This window comes from Phasianus colchicus, chromosome 8 (assembly GCF_987193195.1).
Source record: "Phasianus colchicus chromosome 8, bPhaCol1.hap1.1, whole genome shotgun sequence".
In the NCBI taxonomy this organism is placed as follows: domain Eukaryota; kingdom Metazoa; phylum Chordata; class Aves; order Galliformes; family Phasianidae; genus Phasianus; species Phasianus colchicus.
The window spans coordinates 17,351,834-17,376,729 of NC_143443.1; the positions used below are offsets into that span (position 1 = coordinate 17,351,834).

General features: G+C 58.9%; 1 protein-coding gene across 5 annotated transcripts in view; it reads right to left on the reverse strand.

Moving 5' to 3' along the window:
- PSD (pleckstrin and Sec7 domain containing) overlaps nucleotides 1-24,896 on the reverse strand; it is a 35,521-nt gene that overhangs the window by 1,686 nt on the left and 8,939 nt on the right. For 4 of the 5 annotated variants that reach the window (XM_090145107.1, XM_090145109.1, XM_090145110.1 and 1 more), the window contains 14 exons: nucleotides 24,763-24,865; nucleotides 24,217-24,673; nucleotides 20,415-20,858; nucleotides 13,535-13,735; nucleotides 12,988-13,068; nucleotides 12,450-12,562; nucleotides 11,597-11,655; nucleotides 11,046-11,135; nucleotides 3,228-3,271; nucleotides 2,138-2,316; nucleotides 1,526-1,596; nucleotides 1,230-1,387; nucleotides 786-930; nucleotides 228-371 (listed from right to left, as the gene is read on the reverse strand). In XM_090145107.1, coding sequence (XP_090001233.1) covers nucleotides 228-371; nucleotides 786-930; nucleotides 1,230-1,387; nucleotides 1,526-1,596; nucleotides 2,138-2,316; nucleotides 3,228-3,271; nucleotides 11,046-11,135; nucleotides 11,597-11,655; nucleotides 12,450-12,562; nucleotides 12,988-13,068; nucleotides 13,535-13,735; nucleotides 20,415-20,858; nucleotides 24,217-24,673; nucleotides 24,763-24,865 — 2,289 coding nt within the window. The remainder of the gene's footprint in view (nucleotides 1-227; nucleotides 372-785; nucleotides 931-1,229; nucleotides 1,388-1,525; nucleotides 1,597-2,137; nucleotides 2,317-3,227; nucleotides 3,272-11,045; nucleotides 11,136-11,596; nucleotides 11,656-12,449; nucleotides 12,563-12,987; nucleotides 13,069-13,534; nucleotides 13,736-20,414; nucleotides 20,859-24,216; nucleotides 24,674-24,762; nucleotides 24,866-24,896) is intronic. The other variant, XM_031602093.2, reaches the window with a different exon arrangement.

Genomic DNA, 24,896 nt, shown 5'->3' on the forward strand with positions numbered 1-24,896 from the left:
GCAGCCTGGAGGCGCAGTGCCTGCTTCCCACCACAGGCACGGCAAGCTGCGGCACAGACCGCCCAGCCCCGCCCCTGGGAACCCCTTCCGCACGCTGGGAGCTGCGCTCCGAGCAAAGCATCGCAGCCGTGCCAGAGGAACCCGATGCAATTCGGCCGAAGGGGCGGGAGAGGTCCCCATGACCTGACGGTGACCCAGCACTGGGGCCAAATGTCTGCCCCGCTCACCTCAAACTCCAGGTACTCCTCCTTCTGCTTCAGCTCCTCATACTCCTTGCCCTTCACCTTCTTATCCGGCAGCGAGGAGCGGTGCTCCAGTAGCTCTGCTGACATCGTCTTGAACTTGGACTCGTGGCTCTTCACTTGCTCATCCTGGGGACAGGTGACACTGTCAGCACCCCACTGCCCTCACTCCAAGGCTGGCGTGGTTCTCCCCTTCTGCCTGCAGCCAGGAGCTCAGCTGCCTCTCCCAGTCTTCTGAACACTGCAGGCCAAAGCACAGGCCCTTTGGGGAGGTCTCCTGCTCTTGGTGGGCTGGCCGCAGTCTTAGAGAGAAATTAATCGCCTCTAAAACTAGGCTGTTTTTTTTAATCCGTTCTGCTCTATGAATAACTGCAGTGGCACTAGTGAGAGCCAGCTAATCCCCTGCCCGGGCTCCTGTCAAGGTCCTGCCGTGACGCAGGTCCCCCTTCATCGGTGTGGGTAGGTGGCCACGTGTGCCTCCATGCCCCGGCACCGCCCCTCACCCTGTACCTCTCCCAGCACAGCCCCTCACTCCCGGCCCACCTGGGACAGCCGGGTGCAGGAGCTGGGGAGCAGCGGGCGGCTGAATTTCTTCTGGGAGCCAATGGCAGCGGGGAAGGGGGGTGCGGAGAACATGGCTGCCACCACGTTGATGCGTGTGATCCACGAGTCCATCTGCTCGGAGTTCCTGGGGAGAAAGGCCAAGCGTGGCACTGCGTTGCTCTCCCAGCCAGTTTCGGCACACCAAGGCCCTGCTCTGCAGAGCCACCCAGTGCTCACAGCCGGCCCCAGCTCTGCCCCAGCAGTGCACGGCCTCAGGCTCACTGGTGCAGAGAGAAGAGGAGCTGGGTAACACCCAGGAACAGCGTCAGCTCCTCTCCCTTCTAGAAAGGGCCAGGATGTGGGATTTAGCTCATCCCACTCACTACCACCAGCAATGAACATAGCTCACCCCGCCAAGCCCCACTGTGTGCCCTGGGGACTCACTGTGCTTGGAAGAGAAAGACCCTCCAGTCGGCTGTCCTGAGGTAGAAGACATTGGGCCTCTTGCTGTAGTCAAATGCCTGCATGGCAAGCGAGTGGTGGATGCTAATGGCATTCTTCAGCTCCTCTTCTGCCAGCGCCTTCCCTGGCTTGTACTCCTCCTGCAGGGCACCGGGTGCTTCAGAGCCGGCCAAGGGCTGCTCCCACCACAACCCAGCACCACTGCGGAGGCTGGCCTCCAGCTGAGCCCCAGGGCAGGGCCCCAGCATGCAGCCCCAGGTGACCACAGCGCTCCTCACCTTTTGCAGGTAGAGAATCATCCCCTTCAGGATGGCGTGGAAGGGCTTCCAGCCGCGCTTCCCGCGGGGGGCTGTGGGAGAGGAGAGCAGCCCATGGATCACCCCTGCCATGAGCCGTGCCATGCTACACGTCACCCCACTCTGGGGACGTGCAGCACGCCTGCACCGTCCCTGTGCACCTGAGCCCATGCTGGGCACGTGGCTGGCAGATGGGGCTGCAGGGGGGGGCTACGTGCCTGGGGATGGGGACAGAACACTGCCACACGCCAGGTAACGCCAGCAGCGCCTGATCGGATCAAGGTGGCATTAGGCAGCTGGGGCTTAGGGCGGATTTTGCAGTGGAAATGGGGAACGTGCCTGGCAGCCCAGAACCTGCAGCACTGCGGGATGCCTCAGCACGCACCCCCAGCTCTCCCAGCACTGCAGGAAGGGAGAGCCTTTCAGTCCCCAGCCTGAGAGTGAATCGCCCACCGCAGCCTGACGCACATGGAGGAGGGCTGATGCTGCAGGCAAGCTTGGTGCTATGTGCAGACAGCATGGGGTGACCCCTGCCCTTCTCCCACTGTCAGGGTTCCTGCAGCTCTCCAGTGCCCCCCCTCCCCAGACACCTACTTTTCTTGCAGTCAGGATCAGCATGGATCTTGCGCACTAACAGTCCGTGCTTGTAGGTGGCGATGCTGGAGTCCTGGGAGAAGTCCAGGAAGGGGTTACTGCAGCTGCTGATGCGTTTGATGGACTTAGGTTTGGGATCAGCCAGCTCTGAAAGGGACTTCCTCAGCTCCTCCTCGTCTCTGCCAGGTACGGATTTGGTTAGGAGACTGTCTGTGACCTTGCCGGGGACAGCAAACATCAAGCCTCCCACTCACAGGCCAGGCCGAGCAGTTTGCCGTCACCACTGAAGAGGACCCCACAGCCCAGCCCAGCCTTTGTGCCCCTGCCCGCTGAGGCTGGCAGTTGTGCTGCTGCCACGATGAGCCACAGGGGCTCTGCCACTGCTCCTGGCTGGGGGGATCTGTCCTCGGGAGCGAGCAGCCTTTGTGGACCGCTGCTGGACTGGCTGATGAGCAGTGTTTCACACCTCTCAGCCCACCCTGCAGGGTAGCACACCTCGCTCACACCTTCCCTGCCAACAATGTCCCCTCGCCCTCTGGGCTGCATTGCTTCCCTCCCCCGCCCCAGCACGGAGCTATGGGAGCCCGGAGCTGCAGCCTCCCCCCTCCCTCGTAACCGTTCGCTGCTAATTAAACCCCTCAGCATCTGCCGGCGTCTCCATGGCAGCAGCCCGAGCGCATTGGCTCAGCGCTGGCGGAACCGCCGGGCTGATTAATCCCCGCAGCGCGGGCGCTGCCGCTCCTGCTGCTGGAGATGGCAGCTGTAGGCGAAGGTGCGGGCGCCCGGGCACAGCCGCGGGGCTGCCTGCTCCGACCTCGGGCACCGCTGCCTGGGGGCACAGCAAGGCCCAGCACAGCCACGGCTGCGGGAGCAGCCCTCGGGACCCAATGTGGTGCCGTGCTGGGGCAGAGGGCTGGCACCCCACTGCAGCTCCCTGAGCACCGCCATCCCTACCCCGCACGCCCTCTTCCCGACACAGCCCCCGGGCAGCGGGATGCTCCAGGGCCGGGGTGAGGAGGGCTGCCACACCATCAGGGTGACCCCAGCACCTGCTGGGCCTATACAGCCAGTCCCCCCATGATATGCTTACATGGCCCACTGCAGCTTCTCATTCTTGATGGAACCATACAGCGCCTGTGGAGAGAGGAGCAGAATTTGGGTCAGGGGAGCTGCTCTGGGGACAGAAGGGCACTGGAGGTTAAGGTAACCCAGGGGCAGCCCATTGTGCACGTAGCCCTTCCATTCTGGCACTGGTGCTGGCAGCCAGGCCCCCGTTCTGCACATACTAGGCTTACAGATGACTTTTGGGCACTGCAGCACCCCAAGCCAGGGCATGGATGGGGCTCTGTACTGGGGCACGGCCCAGGCTGTCACCCCTGCGCTTCCCTCCTCCTGTGTCTGGTAGCGGCAAAGAGTGAGCAGCGTGAGTTTTGCCAAACACATCCAGGCTGTCAAAGAGCTGTGGCCACAGGGTGAACTGGGCTGGCCAAAAGGAGAGCTTTCAGGCCCAGGACAGAGAGGCATTGGGTTGGGACAGCTCTGCAGGACATCAGCCTTTGCTAGGGCCTCCAGCATTCCTGCATCCCGACAGCAGGCAGCAGCCATCCAACACAATCTGTCCACTTGCACCCACAGGCCCCAGGAGCACAGTTACACTTCAGTGGGGACTTCAGCGAGATCTGGCATCTGCTCCATGTGGGATCTGCAGCCCCCAGCACACCTATTCAGGAGCGCTGCAGAGATCTGGTGGCTCTCTGAGAAAAGACAAGCACCTACCCCAGGGTGCTGCAGACTGCCCACCCCCTCTTCCCAGGGCCTCCACACTCTCTGACCCTTGCTGTGTTCAGCAAGGCAGAGCCCGTGCCTGCGTTTCAGCTGGGAAAAAAAGTGAAGTCCATCTGCAGATGGGCCTGGGGCTGCGTTCTCACGCGCCTGTCCGGCCCCAGCTGAGTGCAAGCCACAAGCACTCAGCCCAGCCCTACAGCACAAGAGGTTCTGGAGAGTGTTCCCAGCAGCGTTCACTCAGCTCTCCAGATCAAGGAACAGGACGGGTCTGGAAGGCATCATCCTCAGAGGAAGATAATCGAGTTGTGCACAGACTGTTCAGGCAGCTGCCAACATCCATCTCTTGGCCGGAGGCTGCTGGGGAGAGAGCTTGCTGGTGGCTGATAAAATACAACTGCAGGCTCGCAGGGACCCTGCCAACAGACCCAGCAGCATCTGGGGAAGGCAAATCCATCATTCCGAGATGTGCAGTGGCCAGAGCGGAAGAGGGACTGGGATTATCACGTGTGTTCTGCTCGGAGAAGCACTGGCCCAGCACCAGCTTGTTTTGCAGAAGATGAGAGGACCTCCCCGTCTGCAGGCAAAAGGCAGGGTTGGCTGCTCCTGGGAAGCCAGCAGTCCCCAGGAGAGGCACAGCCCCAGTGCCCCAGGACAGGCTGTACCCAGCTCTGTTTGTGCTGCCATGGGAGGAGCAGGGGACAGGCAGGAGATGGAAGCAGGCTTCTGAGGAGCAATGTGGACAATACGGAATTGCCATGAGGAGCAAGAGGGATGGGATCTCAAAGATGGAAAGCAGCTGAGAGGGACTAAGAACAACAGAAACAAAAATAATAGAAAAAAGGCACAGAGAAGTGGAGTGCCAAACTGGTGGGAACACACTCGAGGAGCAGTTCTGAAAGAGCAATGTCTGCACAGTGCTGGCGAGCAGCACAGTGGGGCAGCACTACAAAAACACGGGCTCTGGGACTACATAGGAACACTTCAAAAGACGACCTGACTGCTGGATTCAGAAGGCTCCCATAGCCCCACTACAAGCACCAGGAGCATCCCATGAGCCTGCTGTGGGCAGGAGCTGTTGAGCAGCCTCAGACACTGGGCCGTGGGCTTCCAGTGCTCCTACACTGGGGAAACACACAACTGTGAGTGAGGAGGAGAAGACAGCACAAAGCCTGTACTGGGATCCTGCACTGGGACTCTGCTGGGGCTCTGCCTGCTGACCGCCACCTCCAGCAGGCAGCAGCATCATGCCTGGAGGAGACAAACCTGGTGGGTTCAGCCCAGCTCTGAGCTGAGGATGCTCTGCACCACACTGCCTGTTGCTGCTCTCTGCTCCCACTGCTTGTCCATTACTAAGTCCCAGACTCTGTGATGCAGGACCCCTCTGATGAGGCAGAGTGGGCTCTCCAGCCCAGCTCCCCACAGCTGTCAGCACAAACCACAGCACTGCGGCTCATCACTGCAGGTCCCTCTCTCCTGGCCATCTTTGCTCCATGGGTTCATTTCCAAGGAGGAAAATGATGGCACTTTATGGCATCACTGAATTTGTGAGCACTGTCCAGGAGAAAGCAGGGTGCTGGTGGGGAACTGACCCTGTGCAACCGAGGCTGACCAAAAGCAGCCTGTCTTTTTGTTGCCATCACAGGGTTATGAGCTCACTGCTGCAACACGCAGGGTAAGGCAGCAAGCGGTATTTTAGATATGCGCAACACCAGGGAGACCCAGGGATGTACTGCTCCAGTGGGACTGCCAATGGAACCAGCACATCTTCCTTCAGTGACCTCCCAAAAGGGGCTGGCAGGATGTGCGCAGGTACTGCTCCAGCACGCGTCTGCAGTGGGGTGTGCAGGCTGCATTGGAACAGCATCCTTACACAGGGATAGCTTGGCTGCACAGACAGTCCTTTCCTCATCCCTCTGTCTCAGAGCAGTGCAGAGCAGGGGAGATTCAGTGCTGGCACGGGAGCAGGGCAGCAGGTGGCCCTGGATGCAGCTTTGGGACAGATGGGACTGCACTGAGGGTTGCAGCCCAGCGTGTCCCTAACAGAGAAGTGGTGTGACGTTCTGCTCAGCAGTGAGATGTTCTGCACAAGGGACCTCACAGACATAGAGTGCCCTCCTGCAGGCACTCTGCCTCTCTTGGGCATTTCACTACAAAAGCTCAATCATGGCTTTCGGCAACTTTTCCTTAGTGAAGTTCCTTTCCCTACACCCAACTCCAAGGCTGGGTGCTCCAGGCACGCAGATGCCTCGGCTGTACCAATACACACGGCACGGTCACATGGGGACGTATGGCTGTACTGCACCAGCTCCCCATCACCCCGCCGTCTGCCCCGCGGGCACAGACCACGCTCAGAAGCACGGCCACCTGCGGCACACCGTGCCCCCGCCCTTCACGATCCCTCGCACCAAGAAGCATCTCCCCTCCAGCCGCACTTTCCATCCGAGTGCGTCACAACCCCGTGCTGCCCCCAGACCGCCGCGATGGCCGGCTCCGGTCCTGCCCGGCACGGCGGTGCGTGCCCAGCGTCAGCCCTGCCACCTCTCCCCATCGAGCACGGCGGCACACCGGCCTGACCCCCCGAAGCCGACGCCAACTGACGGCGAGCGCGCTCCCGGCAGCCAGCAGCCCATTTTTCCCGACCGGAGCCCCTCCTTCTCCCCTGCTCTCGGTTCAGAACGGGACCGCAGCGCCGCAGCCCGCAACGCCCGGCACCGCGCACCGCGCGCCGTGCCGCTTGGCCGGGCGGGAGGGCAGCCCCCAGCGGCGCGGCTCTGCCCCCGATCCTCCCCGCACGACGTTTCCGACCCCGCCGCCGCGCAATGTCCCGCCGCAATGTCACGCAGCCCGGGGGTTGCGGGCACCGGGCACGGCCCCGCCGCAGCGCAGCGCCTGGAGAGCCGCGCCGCGCCCGTCCGCGCTCGTGCTGCCGCGGAGCCCCGGCGCCGCGCAGCCCGCCCGGCGCTTACCGGCTTCTTCTTGCGGCGGCTCTGGAGCCGGCTGACGACCAGGTCGGTGTACAGCACCGGTTTCAGGGTGCGGGAGCGCTGGGGCCAGCCGTAGCAGAAGGTCTCCACGCCGCGGTAGTTGCGCCCGTAGCGCACGGAGCACATGGAGCGGGACCGCATGCGGCCCGCGCTGCTGTTGATGCTGTTGACGCCGATCATGGTGCCGGTGCCGGCGGCGGCGGGAGCGGCCCTGCCCTGTCCTGCCCTGCCCCGCCCGGCCCCCCGCACCCGCGGCCCGCTCCCCGCCGCCGCCGCCGCCGCCTGTTGAAGCCGGGCCGGGCCGGGCAGGGCTCGGCGGCTGCTGCCCGCGGGAGGCGGCTCCCCGCCCCGCCCCGCCCGTCGCCCGCCGCAGCCAATGGCGGCCCCGCGGCGGGGAGCGGGGAGAGGGGAGCGGGGCCCGGCCGAGCCCAGCCGGGCGCGGGGCTGTGCCGGGGGGCGGGCCCGCGCTGCGCGGCTCAAAATGGAGGCGGCCGGCCCGGAGGGGCAGCAGAGGGGGCAGCGGATGCTACGAGTGGTCCTGCTGCGGGACGCCCCGGGATGCCGGCGCGCTGCTCTCGGGGCGCGGCGGTGCGAGAGCCGCGCGTCCGGACGCCCGCACAGGTACCGCGGAGCTTCCCGGGGCGTGAGGCGGGCGGGGAGCGGCTGCCCGCGGATTAGGCGGCTGGGCTGCGCTTGTTGGGGCGCACCGAGCTTGCCCCTGGTGACGCTGAGCTGGGGGGCTCTCGCCCGCTCCCTCCCATCCTCAGGTGCCCGTCCTACGCTTAGCCTCTCTGCCCGGTCCTCCGAGCGCGGTCAGAGCTGCCCCGCGGGCGGGGCGCTGCCGCTCCGTGCGGGACCGAAGGACCGATCATCCTTGGAGCCGGGATGAGGATCGATGCGCAACCCGCCTGGGCGTGACTGAGGAGGAGATGCGGCCAGGGGAGAAGGGGAAATTTTCCACTGTCGTCACTGCTCGGCATGGTGACTGCCGTGCCAAACCTGCAGGGCAGAGCAGGCTGCTCTGGGATGGGAACACGGCAGTGAATCCTGAGGTCAGTAGGCTGTGGAGTGCTACCAGGGGGAGTCAGGCTGAGAAAGTCCAGCTGTGTCCCCAGTTCTGAGATGGGAGCCAGCCCCACTTTGCACATCTGCTCCTCATTCACCCAGCGTGCAGATCATCTGAGCACTGTGCCCCTGAGCTGGGAGTAGGGCCCCTCCTGCCCCCTTCCCATGGGGCTGCCTGCATGCTGTGGTTGAATTCATTAACAGCTGTGAAGTGCTCTGGGCTCCCAAGCTGGAAAGTAGCACAGATAGGGCTGACTGCTAAGCAGCACTGGGGAGGAGGGGGTCTGAACTGGTTTTGTGTCTGAAGGTTCAGCAAAGCACAAGACTAAGCTATGGAACAAAGATACAGAAGATCTAAGGCTCCCCAAACTGATCAGTTGTGTGAAAGTCAAATCCATGCCTGAGATGCACGGCCAACAGCAGTGAATGAAGACCTGGGGGCTGGGCTGAAATCACACCTACAAGAGGATGGCTGGGTCCCAGGGCTAAGCCACTTGGTTAGGACACCAGTATGCCTCTCTCCGTGCCAGCTGGGTAGTTGTGCTCCTTTGGCTGCTACAGTCCAAGCCCAGCCTGCAGGCACAGGCATCCCCAAGCATGGCACTGTGAGCTCCCACATCCCCACGTGGTGAGGACACCCAGGCAGGCTGGGCTTTGCCTGTGGAGCATGGCTGCAGGGGTTGTCAGGGAGATGGCTTCCAGCAGCTGTGTTTGCCCAGCAGGGCAGCATCACTGCCTTAGCTCAGCAGCAGGGGCACAGCGAGGCATGCTGGTGAGGGGGATGTGGTGCACAGCTATGAAAGCACAAGCTTTAAGTGTTTTGGTTTCTTTTGCAGGAAACTCTTGAGTGTTTACACGCATTATCTTGTAGCAGATAAAGTTTGTGTCTGACTCAAGCTGCCACCTGCTCTCAGGCATCGTGCTGCCTTTCTCTTGGGACTTCTGCAGCCAAAGAGGGAGAAAATATAGTCCCCCATTGATGTCCCTTTCTGAAGCTGCCCACAGAGTCACAGGGCCTTGTGCTGCCCCTGAAGCTGCTCAATGCTGCCCTGCTGCCCCCAGCCTTCTTCTAGCTGTGGGTGGAGTCATCCCTGCTCCCTGGTGTGTTAGCACTTGCCCTGGGCAGGCTTGGTAAAAGCTCCAGGACCTTTCTTCTGTGCTGCTGGAGCTGCCCATGAGCTGCCCCTGGGCTCTGGGAAGCCCCTCTGAAGCCTGCCAGTCCTTCCCCTCCCCTGCTGTGCTTAGAAAACGCATACAGCACTAAAATTAGCTGGCCAGCTGTGCATGCAGAGGAGCTTCAGTTCCCAGGTGGGGGACCTAGGTTTGTAGAGGAGGCAACATCCTATGTAGGTTAATGGGACTAGTGCTGGCTACTGCAGGGAGAAAAAATATGCTTTCCTCATTTCTCTGCTGCCCAAGCCTGCAACAGGACTAAGGAGCCAAAGCCTACAGTGGGCAGAGAGAGCATATTCTCCCACTGAGCCTGACAAAAGCTGCCCAGGAGTGGCCCGGTTGCTCTGCCTTTATGTGCCAGCTCCCTGCCCAGCACTTAGCATATTCCAGCTGCCCCAAAGCCCTGTGCATGGCCAGGGCTCCCGAGGCAGTGATGGAGAAGCTGCAGCCTGCCCCTGATACACCACCTCGGAGGTGCCTTTTGCTCCCACTCCCCAGCACGGCACTGATACAGAGGCGTCTGAAAAGCGGCTGTGGGAAGCTCTGCAGCTGCAGAGGGAACAGTCCATTTTTAGCAGCTCAGCCTCCCTGCTGCAGGCAGTGATGTGCAGGGAGGTGATCCTACATCATCAGGTGCAGCACTGCAGCCCCTGGCCCCACAGTGCTGGACTGCACCGGGTGAAGAGCTTGACCCTACCCACAACAGATTGCTGTAGCACATGCTTACTGCCCTATCTCACACAGGCTGAGATCTGATGGGATAACACAGTCATGCCTGCTTCAGCACCTTTTGGGGTGGAAACTGAGCTGCAGCACCTGCACTGAGGGTATCCAGCTGTAAGGTGCTGAGAGTTTCATAAAGAGCCTGCAGAGGGACCTGTGGGGATGCTCCTGGACAATGCAGCACTGGGGGAGGGCAGAGGTTCAGGGTCTTCATTTTGGACATTTCTCTTCCGGCAAGTGCCTTTTCTGGAGCTGGGTTTAAAATTAGGGAAGAATTTTTTCTAGCTCCTTTCACAGGAGAAGCGTGGGCCAGGAGGGAGGACAGCCCAATTGAGCGCTGCTGGTAACCCCTTAATGATGGGGCGAGCAGCACAGCCAGGAATAGACCCACAAAGGCTGAAAACAGAGTTCAGCTCTTTACCCCACGTTGCCTCTTTTCGTAAGGCACCTCCCACAGGAGTGGTGCTGGCACCCTGTGGGAACCCATTTCCCACAGCCCCAGCACTCTCCAGCTACAGCGCCTCACAGATACCGATAATTTCTGCCCTGTGGGCCCCATGGGGATCATCCTTATTCCCTAACTACCTCAGCTGCTCCCTGCACCTGGTCCCCAGCACACCCAGATCCCATAGCCTGTGTCAACACCACTTCTTCTGCTCGTGCATCAGCTCAAGGTCAGGCTGTCCCCTCCGTGCTGCAGGACTGTGAGGCAGCCGGCAGCCAGCTCCTCCTCGCAAGCAGCAGCGGGGCTGTGCTGCTCCTGTGTTAGCCAGGGAGGTCGAGAAACAGCCATAAAAGAGTGGGACACCGGGGATGGAAAGCCTTCTCCCGTGACCAGAGCAGCTGCCTGGAGGCTGAGGCTCCAAGCAATCCTGTGAGGAAGAGGCCAGCCTTCTTCCTCTCTCAGGAAGGGGCCAGCTCGGGCTGCTGGCACCAGCTCCCAGCAGTGGCCAAGCACAGTCGCTCTTAGACGTGCTGCTCCTTCCCCTGACCTCAGCACCACAGAGAGAAAGCTGTGTGTCAAGGGAACACTACTGACCATGCCTTTTCCAGCAGCTTGACACAGGCATGAGGATGAACACCTTCACTGCATCCCATGGAGCCATCCATGTGATCCCACCCGAAGCTCTTGCCCTTGTTCCTGTGGCCTGGTTGGCTAGAGAGAGAACCAAATTTACCTTGAGCAGCTCCTTGGGGAAGTCGGTGCCTCCATTGAGCCCTTCCAAGTTGCCAATGAAGTCAGAGCAGGACATTCTTTTTCCGATGTTCTGGGGAAGTCAGGGAAGAAAAACACGAGGTTTATCTTGGGGCCAGGGGACAGCAGCTGGCTGGAACAGCCTGGGGCTTGGGGAGGCTGCCTGAAGGCATGGGAAGCTGCCCGCTGTGCTCAGACTGGGGGCCTTAAGCAGCTTCCTTTCTCTAAACTGGGTGTGACTGCTCCCAGCACCAGCAAGGCTTGGGGTCTCGCTCCCACCCTCTCTCCCTGTTTGCTTTCCTCTTCCTTCCTCACCTCTCTCTGTACCTCCCAGCTCAGTGTATCTCCTTCAAAGCCCTATTCTCTTCTCCACCATCTCCCTCTCCCAGTCTTTCTCCTCTCTCATCCCCAGACGTGCTGGGGCTGCTCACCCCTCCAGGTCTCACACCTCCAGCACACACAGCTGTCTGGGGCACCTGTAGGGGGGGCAGAAAGGGCAGGAGACAGACGGGGTTGGAGGCAGGGTGAACTTACGTGTCCATGCAGATCCGTGTTCAGCAACATCAGGGCACAGGTCAGGGTGTGGGCTCCGTCTGCAGCACAAGCACAGGGCAGGAATTAGAGCCCCTGGGCACAGGTGGAAGTTCTGAGCCCCGAGGCAGTCCTGAGCCCACTCCTCCCAGCTAAGCAAGTGGCACACAGCATCAGCACGGTGCTGGCAGCACCCAGGTGAGGAGAGAGGAGGCCACTGGATTAAAGCTGGTCCCCAGATTGAGCGTGCAGCCCTGCAGCCCCTCAGCCAGGCAGTGATGCTGCAGCTAACATTGCCCAGCTCCTAGCACGGGCACAGTGGAGCGGCACAGCCTTCTTCCAGCCAGCCAGCCAAAACCTCACCTGCCCAGAGCCAAACCAGAGCAGACTCAGCACATGAACACACACAGGGGGAGCACAAAGACGTATAACACTGAAGTGAAACAGTGCAGGCTGGGTGCTCCTCTGTGCTGCCCTGGGTGCTGGGCAGCAGCACTTTCTCACCTGGCTCTTCCCTGAGCCGTGGGTCTGAGCTGGGCTCTGTGTGCTCAGGAGGGCCTTCTCTCGCCTCGTGTGCTAATCTGCTCAAGGTCAGAATTAAGGATGTGTTGAGCCCTAGTTATGCATCTTCCAACTGGAGCAGGTTTTTTTTTTAAAAAAAAAAAACGAAGTCTAAAATGTCTGTCATTTGAGGGAAATGTGTAACAGGGCTGACTCCTAAGGCATCAGTTCACGCTCTCAGACTGCATTCTACTTTCATTTTGAGCACTCCCATTGAGCTGATGAGTACATGTGCTCTCTTGAACGAACACACGCACACCCACGTGCACACTCACAGGCACACAGAGCTTCTTACCCTCAGAGGAGATGGCATTGGGATTGCACTCATAATAGCGCTGGGAAAAATGAGCCAGCACTCGCTCTCGCTCCTGTGTCTCTCCCATCAGGGCCAGCTCCTTTAGGAAGGACCTGAAGAAGCAGCAGCAGCAGCGTTGGTTGCACACGAAGTCCAGCACAGTCCCCCCTGACCCCCCTGTGCAGCGGCAAAGCTGTGGCTGTCCCCTCCCACAGCCCCCACACAAGGCCCTGCATCCAACCCACAGCATCCAACCCTGATGGCACATCGGGTTCTGGAAACTACATTGGGGGAGGAGGTTAGGTCAGCATGAGTTGGATCTGGGCTCAGGGCCCAGAAACCCAGCCTAACTGGAAGCTAAGACCAGGGACGATCCTTTTTGCTTATGTGGCTGAGAGACTGCTTTGGGACCCAAGTCTGTGTGGTCTGCCTGCTCCTGCAGATCTCGTGGGGGTGAGGAGCTGCAGAGGGCACGATCTGCTGGGACCCATTCAGGTGGCCATGACGCATGCACATGGCTGTACTCAGACTGTCTGACCTGAGGGCCTGGTCCAGGCTCATCCCTGTGAACACGAAGAACTTCAGATATTCCCCTGCCACCATCTTGCTGAACTCGTTGCTGAAAGAAAAAGGGGGGAGCGAGAGTGGGATCGACCAGGCTGTGAGGACATCAAAATACATACAGGGATGGAATGCATTCTGGTGGGCTGGGTACCTCCCAGGAGTCATAACGGCAGGGCTGTGGGAAGCATGCTGGAGACAGAGGCACCCCAGCATCCCATGAAACTCAGAGGGGTCACTCACAGATCCAGTGGGAATATTCAGTATGTCAGCTAGCTGGTTCCCTGTTCTCTGACACCTTGCTAAAAGTGCCTGAGATGCAGTGCGAGTAGGAAGGTACCAAAACCTGGATGTTGCCTTTAGAGGAACACCTGGTATAGACAAGCTGTCACAGGGACAGGTCTTTGGGGTCCTGCCTGTGGTTCCTTGACAGCCCAGTGCCCTCAAGGGAAGCAGCTGTGAGTATGTTGGAGTTGCTGCAGGGAGGAATGATACAGGATGGGTCATTCCTTGTGAATACCCACACGTACTTCTTCCCCAGGTGGCGGGCCACATCTGCTTTTTTAAAGCCATCCAGGTTGTAGAGCCGCTTGGCCAGGCGTTTGGCAGCCTCCAGATCAGCCTTGTGCCCATTGGAGAGTGTGTCGGTGCTGCCCAGGGCCAGCTGCTCTATGCTGTCCATTTCTGAATCCGAGTCAGAAACCAGCTGGCTCAGGGGGTGCTCGCTGCAATGGGAAGGGACACACCACGTTAGTTTGCCCACAGGTTCCCTGCTTGCTCAGCCTCTCAGGGGATGCAGGTCTGCGCCCTGCTCCGGAGGCCAGCAGCTCTGCCAGGCCATAATGGTTAGAGGTGCTCAGGGATCAGGGCTAAGTGCTAAGGGAAGGCTTGGGGATGTGGCTGGAAGAGAGGTAGGTGACAAGACCAAGGCCCTCAAAGCCATGTCCAAACCGGCCATGGTCAGACAGGACAGCTGTCTGAGCTGCGAGACTTCGTGTGCGGGCTCAGGCTCTGCCAAGGCCAGCTGCAGCAAGACGTGGAGCGGAAATGTGCGCACACTGTGCGCTGTATCGGTACGCCTTTTTTAACCCAGGCAAGCTCCTTGTGCTGCTCTCGGGTGCAGTTTCTGCCCCAAACAAGAAGACCATAATTCCTGCACTTGGTTTTTCCTATCCACAAACTTCAAAGCACTTCACAGAGAGAAGAAGCGAGGTACAGAGAGCAAAGATGAAGGAGAACCCCCCCAGCCTCCGGCACAGCATGGTGCACTCGGCTGCTCCTCAGCTCTCAGCCCCGCTGCCTTACATGGCCATGCTGGGAGCGCGCTCTTGGCTGCTTCTAGCACTCTGACTCAGCCGCACACAAATTATCCCAACAAAAAGTAAGTTGAATCTAATCAACAACGAACGTTAAGCAATTCTGACCTCGCCCAAATTTTCTGGCAGACCTCGCACTGTTCCAATCTGATTTATTTTTAAGTCTCTAATTGACTTTTAAGAAGGCCTCCTCTCCTGAGCCAATTACCCAGGCCGATCTCCAGAGGCTCCGCTCCTCCCACTAAGGACAAAGCTGTTCCTCACTGCCTTTGGGCTGCAGCTCATGCTGTCCCAGAGGAGCCCCATGCAGCAGGGACAGGCTGCCCCACACCTCAGGGAGCTCTTGGCATCCTAGCGGGATGGGGAAGTGTCTGGGCACAAACCTGTGGCTGGATGTATCTGTGGCCGTCACAGTGCTGGCACCATGTGAGTCCCAGGGGAGATGCACAGAACTTGGGCCATTGTGGGGCCTGGCACTCCAGGCAGTGGTTGCTGAAACAGAGCTGCTGTGCCCTCAGCCAGGACAGTGCTACCTCTTTTCAGGAGCAAGAAGTAAATCCAGTTGCACATGCAGGTCACGGCTGAGAAAACTCAGTCTACAATCAGGGGAGCACAGCTCTGTCCCAGCCCAGCCCAGCAGCTCCAAGGTTGCCTTTCTGGCCACAGACTACAGGCTACAAAACCCAAGCGTTCCTTCATCACTGCCTGCAAAGCAAGTGGCTGCCCATCCATCCTCTGAAGACCTTTTCATTCTTCTCAACCAACATCACTGAAATCTCCCCATACCCTTCTGGGCCTTGATGCCCTCACTGAAGGGCTGTCCTCTCTGCCACAGCTGCTGCATGGCACCTCCTGCAGCGAACCCAGCACTCAGAGTCTCCTCTACAACCTCTTTCCAAGCCGTACTCAGCTTTCCCATCTAGTGCCAAGCTCCAGCTGTGGGGTCACCTACAAAACCTCCTTGACCTTCCACATCTCCATCTCACAGCAGGTTCCCAACCTGTGGCTGTGGTTCTTTCCTGGCTTCTTACAACTAGCATGCAGGGATTGCGGTCTGTTTCCTAAAGTCGCTCTACCTGCAGGATCTGCCCTTCTCTCACTGAGCCCCACTTCTGACTTTGGTCTTTCTATCAGCAGAACATGATCTTACAGTCAGGACAAGACAGCTGTATGAGCAATGCCAGGCTCTCAGCCATGCCACGAGGTGGGCTTTCTCTCAGTGCTCAAGCCACTGTCATGATGCTACATGAGGGGGATCCTCCCTGCAGCAACAGTGTGGGCAGTTTGGCTGTGCCCCGCTGATGGCAGCCTTCTACTCCAGTTGGTTGGAGAATGCCCATCCTGCAAGGAGAAAAGCAGGAACCCAACCTTCAAGCAAACAGCAAGCAGAGCAAAGAGCATACATCCATGTCTGAGGCAACTGAGGTGACGCTAATTTTCTTGCCAATGACCTAATGTCTCAGGGGATTTTTTTAGTGTACTTTCTAAGTGACATTTCAGTTTGGCTTGAAGAAACACGGAGATAATAATTTTATTTTAGATGTATTTCCAACTCGAGAATCGGTCTGCACTTAAGGAATAATGATCAAATTTGGTATTGTATGAGCATCTCCAGCGTGCCTGGCGTGAGTCACCATGGAGCGGGCCCAGGGCGAGCACAGCCCTGCCAGCACAACACAGCCCCCAGCACCCACAGTACCCACAGCACAGCCCTGTTCCTGATGGGCGCCCACTTGGTGGGCAGCAAGGGCCCCACAGCTGCTGCCAGGTCCTCAGGGCAGGGTCCAGCAGCAATAAAGTGCTTCAGTAGCAGTTCTGCAATGAAAGAATTGTAGATAGTCCATATGTAGGGTCCACATGCCTCACTTCTTGGTCCCAAATACTCCTTAACAAAAACATTTCTCTTCTGACCCCCAAATATTACAACTCCAGACCCTTATTACTCTTTTACTAGTCACAAATACATTTCTGGGCCCAAATTCTCCTTCATCCATGCACCAGCCACGCTTCTCTGAGCCCACACACTCCTGCCCAGGACCCTACTCCTTCCCTGCCTCCAGATTTTCCCTCTCCAAGCCCCATACTTCCTTCTCAAGACCAAACACACATCTCCTGGACCCAACAACTCACTGTCTCACCTGGATATCCCTTCTCTGGCTGAGAGCTCAGAGCACTGCAGGAAGAATTGGAGCACCTTCCTGCGCTGCAATGCAGCGTGTTGCTGCAGAAGCTCCGACCTCCACCTTGCCACAAGCAGCTTGCCCAGCACCATGGGGCAGCAACAAGCTGTCAGCTCAGCAGAGCCTGCCATAAGGGTGCCCACCAGCCTTCACTACCAGGGGGGATGTATGTGTGTGAGGGAATCCTCACCAACACCATGCTCCTCAAGACTACTCAGCCAGGTGCCCATTGGACTCAGCCAGGGGCATTCTGTTGAGCCCCCATGTTACCCAGGTCCCGCTGTCACGTGAGACACCTGCTGCAAGCAATTCAGAAATGCCTACCACAGACCACTTTTCCCCCAAAAAGGGCCACGGGAGACCCGGATTAATTCCTGCAGCATGGATGGGGCAGGGAGGCAGTGAGGTGCATGGAGCAGCCCAGCACTGCTGTGGTTCTGGTGCCCCACACGTGTGGCTCTGTGCCCGGTGCCTCCGCCCAGTGCACCCAGCCTGCCTAATATCCCTGCTAAGAATGTACCAGACCGGATCTTCGGCTGAGCTAAATAAATGCAGCTCCCTCCACTGCTCTCAGTGGAGTGACTTTGATTTATGACAGCTGAGATCTGGGCTGGTTCATTCCTTGCAAAATTGAAGTTGGGCTGGGAGGACACTTGAAGGTCAGCCAGGCCGGCCTCCAAGCGTGGGCAGAACTGGTGCTGCTGTCCTCGTCCAGCAGCTGTGCCCAGCCGGCTCCCAGATCGCCCAGCAGCCCCGCCAACATCGCTGCGCCCGCAGACAGGTAGGACCCAACCTGGGGCACCGTGCTCCTCCTCGGCGCTGTCTCACACAGCTGTTCTGCCACCCCTCATCACGGCCCTCCTCCCGGCCGCCGCCGGTCCTCGCCCAGCCCCGTGCCACCGCCGCTCGCGGGGACCAGGATGGTCTCAGCGGGGGCCGTCCTCTCTCGGACCAATTTCAGGAGGCAGCGGCTCGCAGGGCCGTAGATCCCGTTACTCACCAGGCGGGCGGAGGGGCGGCTTCTCTTTCAGACACGCGGATGCCATGGTGCTACCCGGGGAAGCCCGCGCCTCCGGGACCTCTGGGCGAAGTCCGGCCAACGGGGCGTGAGCGAGCGCGCCCCGCGGGGCCGCATCGGAGGCGGTCACAGCCCGACGCGGGGGGGGCGCGTCCCGCGGGGACCCCCCCCCGTCGCCCCCTCCCCGCCGCTGCCGGGCCCCTTCCCCGCGGGCGCGGCCGTCCGAGCCCCGCCGCAGCCCCGCCGCGCTCCCTCGCCCGCACCGCCCCGCCCGCAGCGCCGCCCCCGGGGCCGCGGGGACCCCGCGCGCCGCCGCTCCCCACTGCGCTCCGCTCCTCCGCATCCCGGCCACGGCCCCTTCCATCGCTGGCCGTGCAATGCCGTGCCGCGCCATGCCGTGCCGTGCCGTGCCGTGCCGCACCGCCCGCCCCATCGCCGCCGGCCTCACCGCCGCCGCCAGCGGCCGCGCTGTCCCCGCGGTCCCGGCGCACGCCCCCGCCTCCGCCGGGCCTCGCAGAGCCGCGCAGGTGGCACCTGGCCCCGCTGCCGCCGCGGGATTCTGAGCCGCACCGCTGCTCTCGTGCACGTGTGCGGCATGTGCGGGCCGGGCAGCTCGCCTCGCGTCCCCGGGCCTCCGGCACCGCCGTCCACACCGGGCCCCGCGCTGCTCCGTGGCCGCTCGGACACGGCAGAGCGTGACACTGGAGAGCGATATGGGTAAGAAACCCCACGCGCCTTAACGCCACCCTTCCCGCACTGCAACGCTGCAGGCTGCGCTTGGAGAGAATTACCCCTCCGTTTCTCACCCCTTGCTTCCCCCTCTTTCCATTCTCAGCCCTCTCCCCACGCCTTCCCACATCACACGCACAGCAGCCCCGCCACCCCGTGGCTCTCAGGGCACGCGCTGTACAGTTTGCCCAGTGCCAGCCGGGTTCCCACTGCTCAGCCCGCTGGTGAACAGCCACCAGCCCTGGGCCAGCGATGAGGGGCAATTACCAGCCCCTCCCTTAATAATAAATGTCCCTGGGGTGCACACAGCCATGGCTGCTCTGGAGTCCCAGCTGGGACCTGGGGAGCCAAGGGAAGCCGTGCGCATGGATTTCAGGACACTCATACCCCGAGGGGACACCATTTGCCTGTGTCTCTCTGACGCTGATGCCCTACAATCTGCAGTGCCTGCCCTGGGATTTGGATCTGTAATTGCAAAATGACAACCCAAGAGCAGCCCAGTTCCCACCTCACTCTTTCGCCAGTACCACCAGCCCCAGAGGCACCCCACGTCCCCAGTGTGGTACAGCATCCTGCCTCCTGCTCTTGGCCCTGCTCTGGGCCACTGTCACCATATACAGTGGCAGTGGCGACCCTGCAGCATGGCCCAGAATGAGGGCCACCTGGAACCCTGCTCCTTGCTCGAGGTGCTGCTGCAGAGTGTCCTGCTGTGGGGCAGCCTAGCAGCAGACCATCTCCCATTGCTAATGCAATCTACCAGGGCAGAGGGCTCCTAGTGTTGCTGCGTGGGAAGTGTATCAGGGACATGCACTGCTCCCAGGGGCTGTCTCCCAGCTCAGGGCTGCAGCTTGTGCTGCTGCTGTCACACACGGACACTGGGACAGGCTGAAGGGACCCGGTGCCTGGGGAGGGCTCACTGCGTTGGCAGCTGGGCATACTTCCTGCCTGCAAGATCAAGATTGAAGGGTAGTCCCAGAACGTTGTGTGATGAGGGATGTCAGAGCCTTGGTCTAGGCCATGAGGATGCAGGAGCTGAGGCTGCCTGGCCTCACAAGGAGCTGCACACCACCACTGCCACCATGGGTGCTGGGAGTCACAGCCTGCAGAGCCCTTTCCCAGCACAGACCCCAGCCTGGCACCAGGTACCCCCACAACCCCTTCCGTGCCCTGTAGTGCTGCTGCTGCAGCAGGAGGCATCCTGTGAGCAGTGAGTTAAGCATTGTCCTTTTGGTGTCTCTGGGGCCATTTTGGTCCTATGCCTTGACAGAGGAACAGGAAGCTGAGTCTGTCTCCAGCAAGCAACAATCCATGGCTAGATATTGCCACCCTCGGCTGCTTGGTGCCACTTGGGCACCACCTGTTTTATGCACAAACCTTGCCTGACCTCTATGCCACTGTAATCCTTCCTTCAGTGTCCCAAAAAAAGAGAAGCCCACCCCAGAGATCAGCTCTTCTCCCCCAGAATGCTCCCAGGATGATCCAGACACCACACAGCAGATGCAATGTCCCACCCTCCTCTCTTGACTACAGGTGCCAGAGGTGACACAAAGCACAGATCCCTACATGCTCACCCCAAGCTAAGCCTATCAGGATAACACAGGCTGCAGCCAGAAGTAACACAAGTTTGGACACCCAAGAGAAAGCCAAGCTGTTCTTTCCTTCCAACACTTTCCAGGGCCCACTGGGGAAGCCTGGAAGGGTTCAGTACCCTCTGGCATTGCACAAGATGTCATTGGGCAAGAGGAGATCTTGCAGGAAGGCAATGCAAGCAGGAAGCTCGGCATGCCAAATTTCCCAAGAGCCATCAGCTCCACACTTGGGCCACAAGGACAGATGTGGCATCTGGACTGGACCTAATCGTGCTCCAGGTGAGCACACCCCAGAAAAGGGAAAAGCTGCTGCCTGCCAATTGGCTGAACCCTAAGTGCCTCAGCCCAAGACCTTGCTGGGAGAGGGAAGAGTACAAGAAAGGCAGTGTGTCAGCCTGGACGTGGTGTCATGTATATCCAGGTTGGAAGAGGTAGGGCTGAGCGTCCTGGACCAATTCCCTGCTCCCCAGCAGCACTGGTTAGGCTGTGGCTACAAAACATGCAGCACAGGATTAGACTTGATGCTGAGCCATGGTGGCCCAGGTGAGCAGTAAGAAATTTTGGTCACTCACCTCATGTTGGAGGCCAAGGGAGTACCAAAGCTGTCCTCTGAGCAGCAAGGGCTGTGCCGAGCACCCTTCCTTCGCCTCCCCCTCTCCTCCTCCCTCTCAGTCCAGGGGGCATCTGTGGCTGAACTGGTCCCAGAGTCCGGCTCCAAGTGAGCCAGAGGAGCAAAGTTCTCCTCGATCAGCTTCACACTGTCTCGGATCTGTCCCTGTACTTCTGGGGTGAGGGTTGGGAGATCAAAAGTGAAAAAGGTCCCATGAGTGCGGGCTGGGGAGGAGAGGATGTCAATGGAGTCCAGGCTGGTGTAAGATGTGCCTTTGGCTCGATGGGACTCCATGATGCTCTCAAAATGCTTGCTGAAAGAGTCCATGCCATCCTTGGAGAGGCTGTGCCCTAGCAGGAAGGGCACTGGAGACTTGAGCATACCCTGTGTGTCTCGATCCATGATCCTAGAGGGAAAGAAAGCAAGAGGAACTGGTCACTGAGGAGCAAGAGGACAAAGCCCCATACAAAAGCCCGTGCATTGCTCCAGAAGGAAAGTGGGGAGGGCAGAAGTCTCCTCTGAACATCTGAATACACCAGGCCTCCAAAGGAAATGCCTTGCCTGTCCTGGACATCATGGAAAGAGGGCCGTGCTGGCCTCCCTCCAGCCATATGCCTCTCTTTTAATGCGCCATGGACTTTTGTTCCCTTAGTGGCTCATCCTCCTAAGAAGCTTACAAGATGGCTACTGCTCCCAGCCACTTGGCTTGAGCTTAGATCCAATAAACAGCTCAGGCACCAAAAACAGGATGTAGTTCAGCTCCACTGCCAAACAAATCCACAAATGCCTGAATTTTCCACGAGCCTCCAGAGCTCCTGGCACCCACAGCTCTCCTGGAGCCATCGAGGACAGAGTGACACCTTCCTCTGCATATGCGACACCGTGGTCACTGAGCCAAGCCCACCTGCAAGGTCAGCATAAGCAGCAGCTCTCCACACTTGTGAAGGAGGAGGAAAGAGCAGGATGGCCTGATGGTAGTGAGAGCACCTCTAAGGGACTGGGCTGCCTTCAGACCGGCTCACCTCCTCCCTGCCGAAGCAGTATGCTCTCTGAGCTCTGGCAAACCTCTGGGCACAGATCACCCTGCAGGAGGCTCAGCTTGTCTGCAGCACAGCTCTGTGTCCAGCCCAACACGGGAGTTCCTGCATCTCAAACCCATGTGCATTTCGTCCTGGAGATGGACCTGCCCATCAGTCTGAGCATGTGACACAGGGATATTTCCAATACAGTGTCAACCCTTCAGTCCTATAAGCACAAATGCAACCCTAAAAGCCTGTTTCACTCACAAGCTGCTATCACTTTATTAGAGCACCAAAAAAGCACTTGTTATGCCACTCTCTTTCCTGATTAAAAGCAAAGAGCTGATCCAGCTTGTCATAACATTTGTTATGAACAAACAGCTTCATACAGAAGGCTCAGAAAATGTAGTGCTGTTACAAGCACTGAGTGATTTATCATTTATTAGCCTTCATATCCTGCTCCAAAATCTCACGGATTATTGCAGCAGGCTCCAAGCTGACAGCCTCACTGCACCAGAACGTGGAGGGCTTCAGGGGGCACCCAGCGAGGTGGGTAAGTAGGGGGGACACATCCCAGAGACCGATAACCGTGCTGCATTACATGCTGATAAGTCAGCCAGCACTTCTGGGTACCGCATGGGGCTGAACAACCGGACCTCGGCAGCCACATCAGCAGAGGGGAAGGGGCTCCTGTGTCCCCCAGCACATCGGCGTCCACATGCCGGTGTCCCATCTGGGAAGGCTGCCCTGGTGGCAGACCCGAGGGCTGTGCTGGGCAGTCTCTGTGTCCAGGGAGGACTTGAGCTCCTGCCTGCAGCCAGCCCTCGCACAGCAGGCAGCGGGGCACGGTGCTGCAGAGCCGGCTCTGGCTCACTCAGCAGCGCTGCCTCCGGCTTAGTGCCCCCCCGGGGACATTCGAGAAGGGGGAGAGGAGCCCGCTCTCGCTGACAGGTCTCAGTGCTCCGGGACTGATGGGAATAAAGACAGCAAAGGCTTAGACCGGTCATTAGCCGTAGAGCTGGCTCTAAATATATTCAGGGAGTGGATTCTGGAAGAAGACGCTGTTTCTTATGTCACTTTCCACATCTTGTTTGACTTTGTATCAGATTTTTCATCCTGATGTCCTGCTGCACGTTCTCTTATTTTAGGAGAACAGATGACAAGGACGGTGCCCTTTGGCAAGAATATAAAGGGCAACAAAGTAGTGCCGAGCCAGTCTCCCCGTGCAGAGGGTGCTAAATCCCTAAGGCTAGATTTTCAAAGGGATTTACATGTCTAAATGCTGTAAATCAGCATCCAATGGTGTCTCAATAATTTTGCAAAGCTGCTTCTTCCCATCTACCAACAAAGTGCTCCGCAGAGAAGAACTAGCTGGCATGGAAGCCTCTGGTTTGTAACAGCTCCTGCAGTGCAAAGCAGCACCAGCTCTTGGAAGATGGGGAGGCTTTTAATGACCCCAGCATCACCGCATCGCCCCTCCTGTGAGCAGACAAAGCAGAAAGCTTGAAGCAGAAAACATCAATACTGGTGACTGGTAAACGGGAGGGAGGGCTGCAGCTGCAGAGCTCACTCTGAAGCAGTGTGTAAGCAAAGCCCAGGCTGTGATGCAGGCACTGAACCAACTCGCTATTTCAGCCTGGTGATTTTTGGCACTGCTGTCAGCAGGGTCTGTGCCTCATTGGGAATAGCCAGGGCTCTGTCTGCACATCAAAAAAATCTGAAAGACACCGGTCAACAAGGAAGCTGCATAAAATGAGCAGGACACTGCCATGTGCACCCTGGTAATTGTGCCAAGAGCACCGTGTTGAGGGCAGCAATGCTCTGAGGCACACCCAAGCTTTCTGGCCGTGCCTGGGGAGCTCCAGCTCAGTGTCCCAGAGGGCAAAAGGTAGGTGCAGGTTTACAGCCCATGGATGTGTAATGGACCCCCAGGTGTTTGGAAATAAATTGTCACCAAGAATTGTTATAGTAACTTGAATAACTTGCTTGGAATGATAATATGACTTACAAAGCTTGTTCACATTTCTCTATCATAATTCATTTGGGAAAAAAAATGCATTTCCCTCTTGGCAAAGCTGCAGGATCCCAGCTCCCTATGCAACATGCACCTTCCCATCCATGGCAGCCCACCTCGTGTGCTTCTCCCTCCACTGCAGGGTACCACTGCAGGTTATTTCATCCTCTCTTCCCACTACCAACACCAATCCCTCTTCTCCTTTTTTGAGCACACTGACAGGCACCTCTCTGTCCCAGCACAGAGGAATCACCCAGCTCTATTCCCCAGCAGCACCTTTCCCTTCACTGCAGAGCATTTGCAGATGGAGCAGAGGCTCTTGTCCCACCCAAGGCCCATCACTACCTTAGTACAGAGTATTTTGCCACACAAGCAAGAAACAACACAAAACACAAGTGTGAATGGACTCCCTTCAAATCAGGGACCCACGGCACCGTCCCCAGGTGCAAGGCTCATATGGCTATCTGATCACAGGACTTGTCTCCAGCAGAGTGGGTCCTGTGGTACAGTGCTCTGTGCTGGACACCAGCACCACCCTGCTCCTTCCACAGGGCAGTGAGGGATCCCCAGCCCTGCAGGATGATGAATAACCGCTGCAACAACCGCACATGGCTCAGACACAGCTACTAGAGTTCTGGCTTGGGCTCTTGTTTGGCAGAGCCCCTTTGTCACACATTTGGGATACCGAGGAGGGCGAGGGGAGCTCTCTGCCCTCCCACGCTGAGCCTCACCTTTCCCTGCTCTCTTTCCTCGTGGCCTCAAACACCTCATCGTCCTCATCTGCGTCTCCGTCGTGCATTCCATCCTTTGTGCTCTGGACGCTGTGCTCAGGGTTCCCCTCAGGCATGCTGTCCCTCCTGCCCGGGGTCCCTGCAAAGCTGGGGTTGCTCTCGCTGTCCTTCTGGCTTTCAATAGCAGAATCCACCTCATCCCTCTCAGCCAGGATGTCGTCAATGTTGGTTTCGCGGTAGCAGCGGAGTGGCACGGTGTCCAGATCTGTCTCGGAGTACTTCACAGCCCTCCTGATGATGCCCGTCTCACAGGAGCCCTGCTCCTTGCTGCCTGCTGGGGACACCTCGATCTCCACCTCCACGTGGCTCAGGCCGTGCTTGGGAAGCGAGCTGGGTGGCTCCGCAGGCAGCGGGTGGCTGGGCTGCAGTGGAGGCTCAGTGATGGGGGCTGAGGAGCCTGGAAGAAAGCCCAGAGCCCCCGTTCAATCCCAAATCCCAGTGGGCTGGGGTTCTGCATACCCACGGTGTCCCTGCCTGACAACTTACCTGTTTTCGGGGCGCCCAGTGAGCCATAGAAAAACTCCCACTTGGCACGGGCGATGCGCTGGGCATGGGCTGAGCTCTGCCGGGGGTATGGCCAGACGCTGCCCTGCAGGGACACAGTGGTCAGTGGGGCCGGG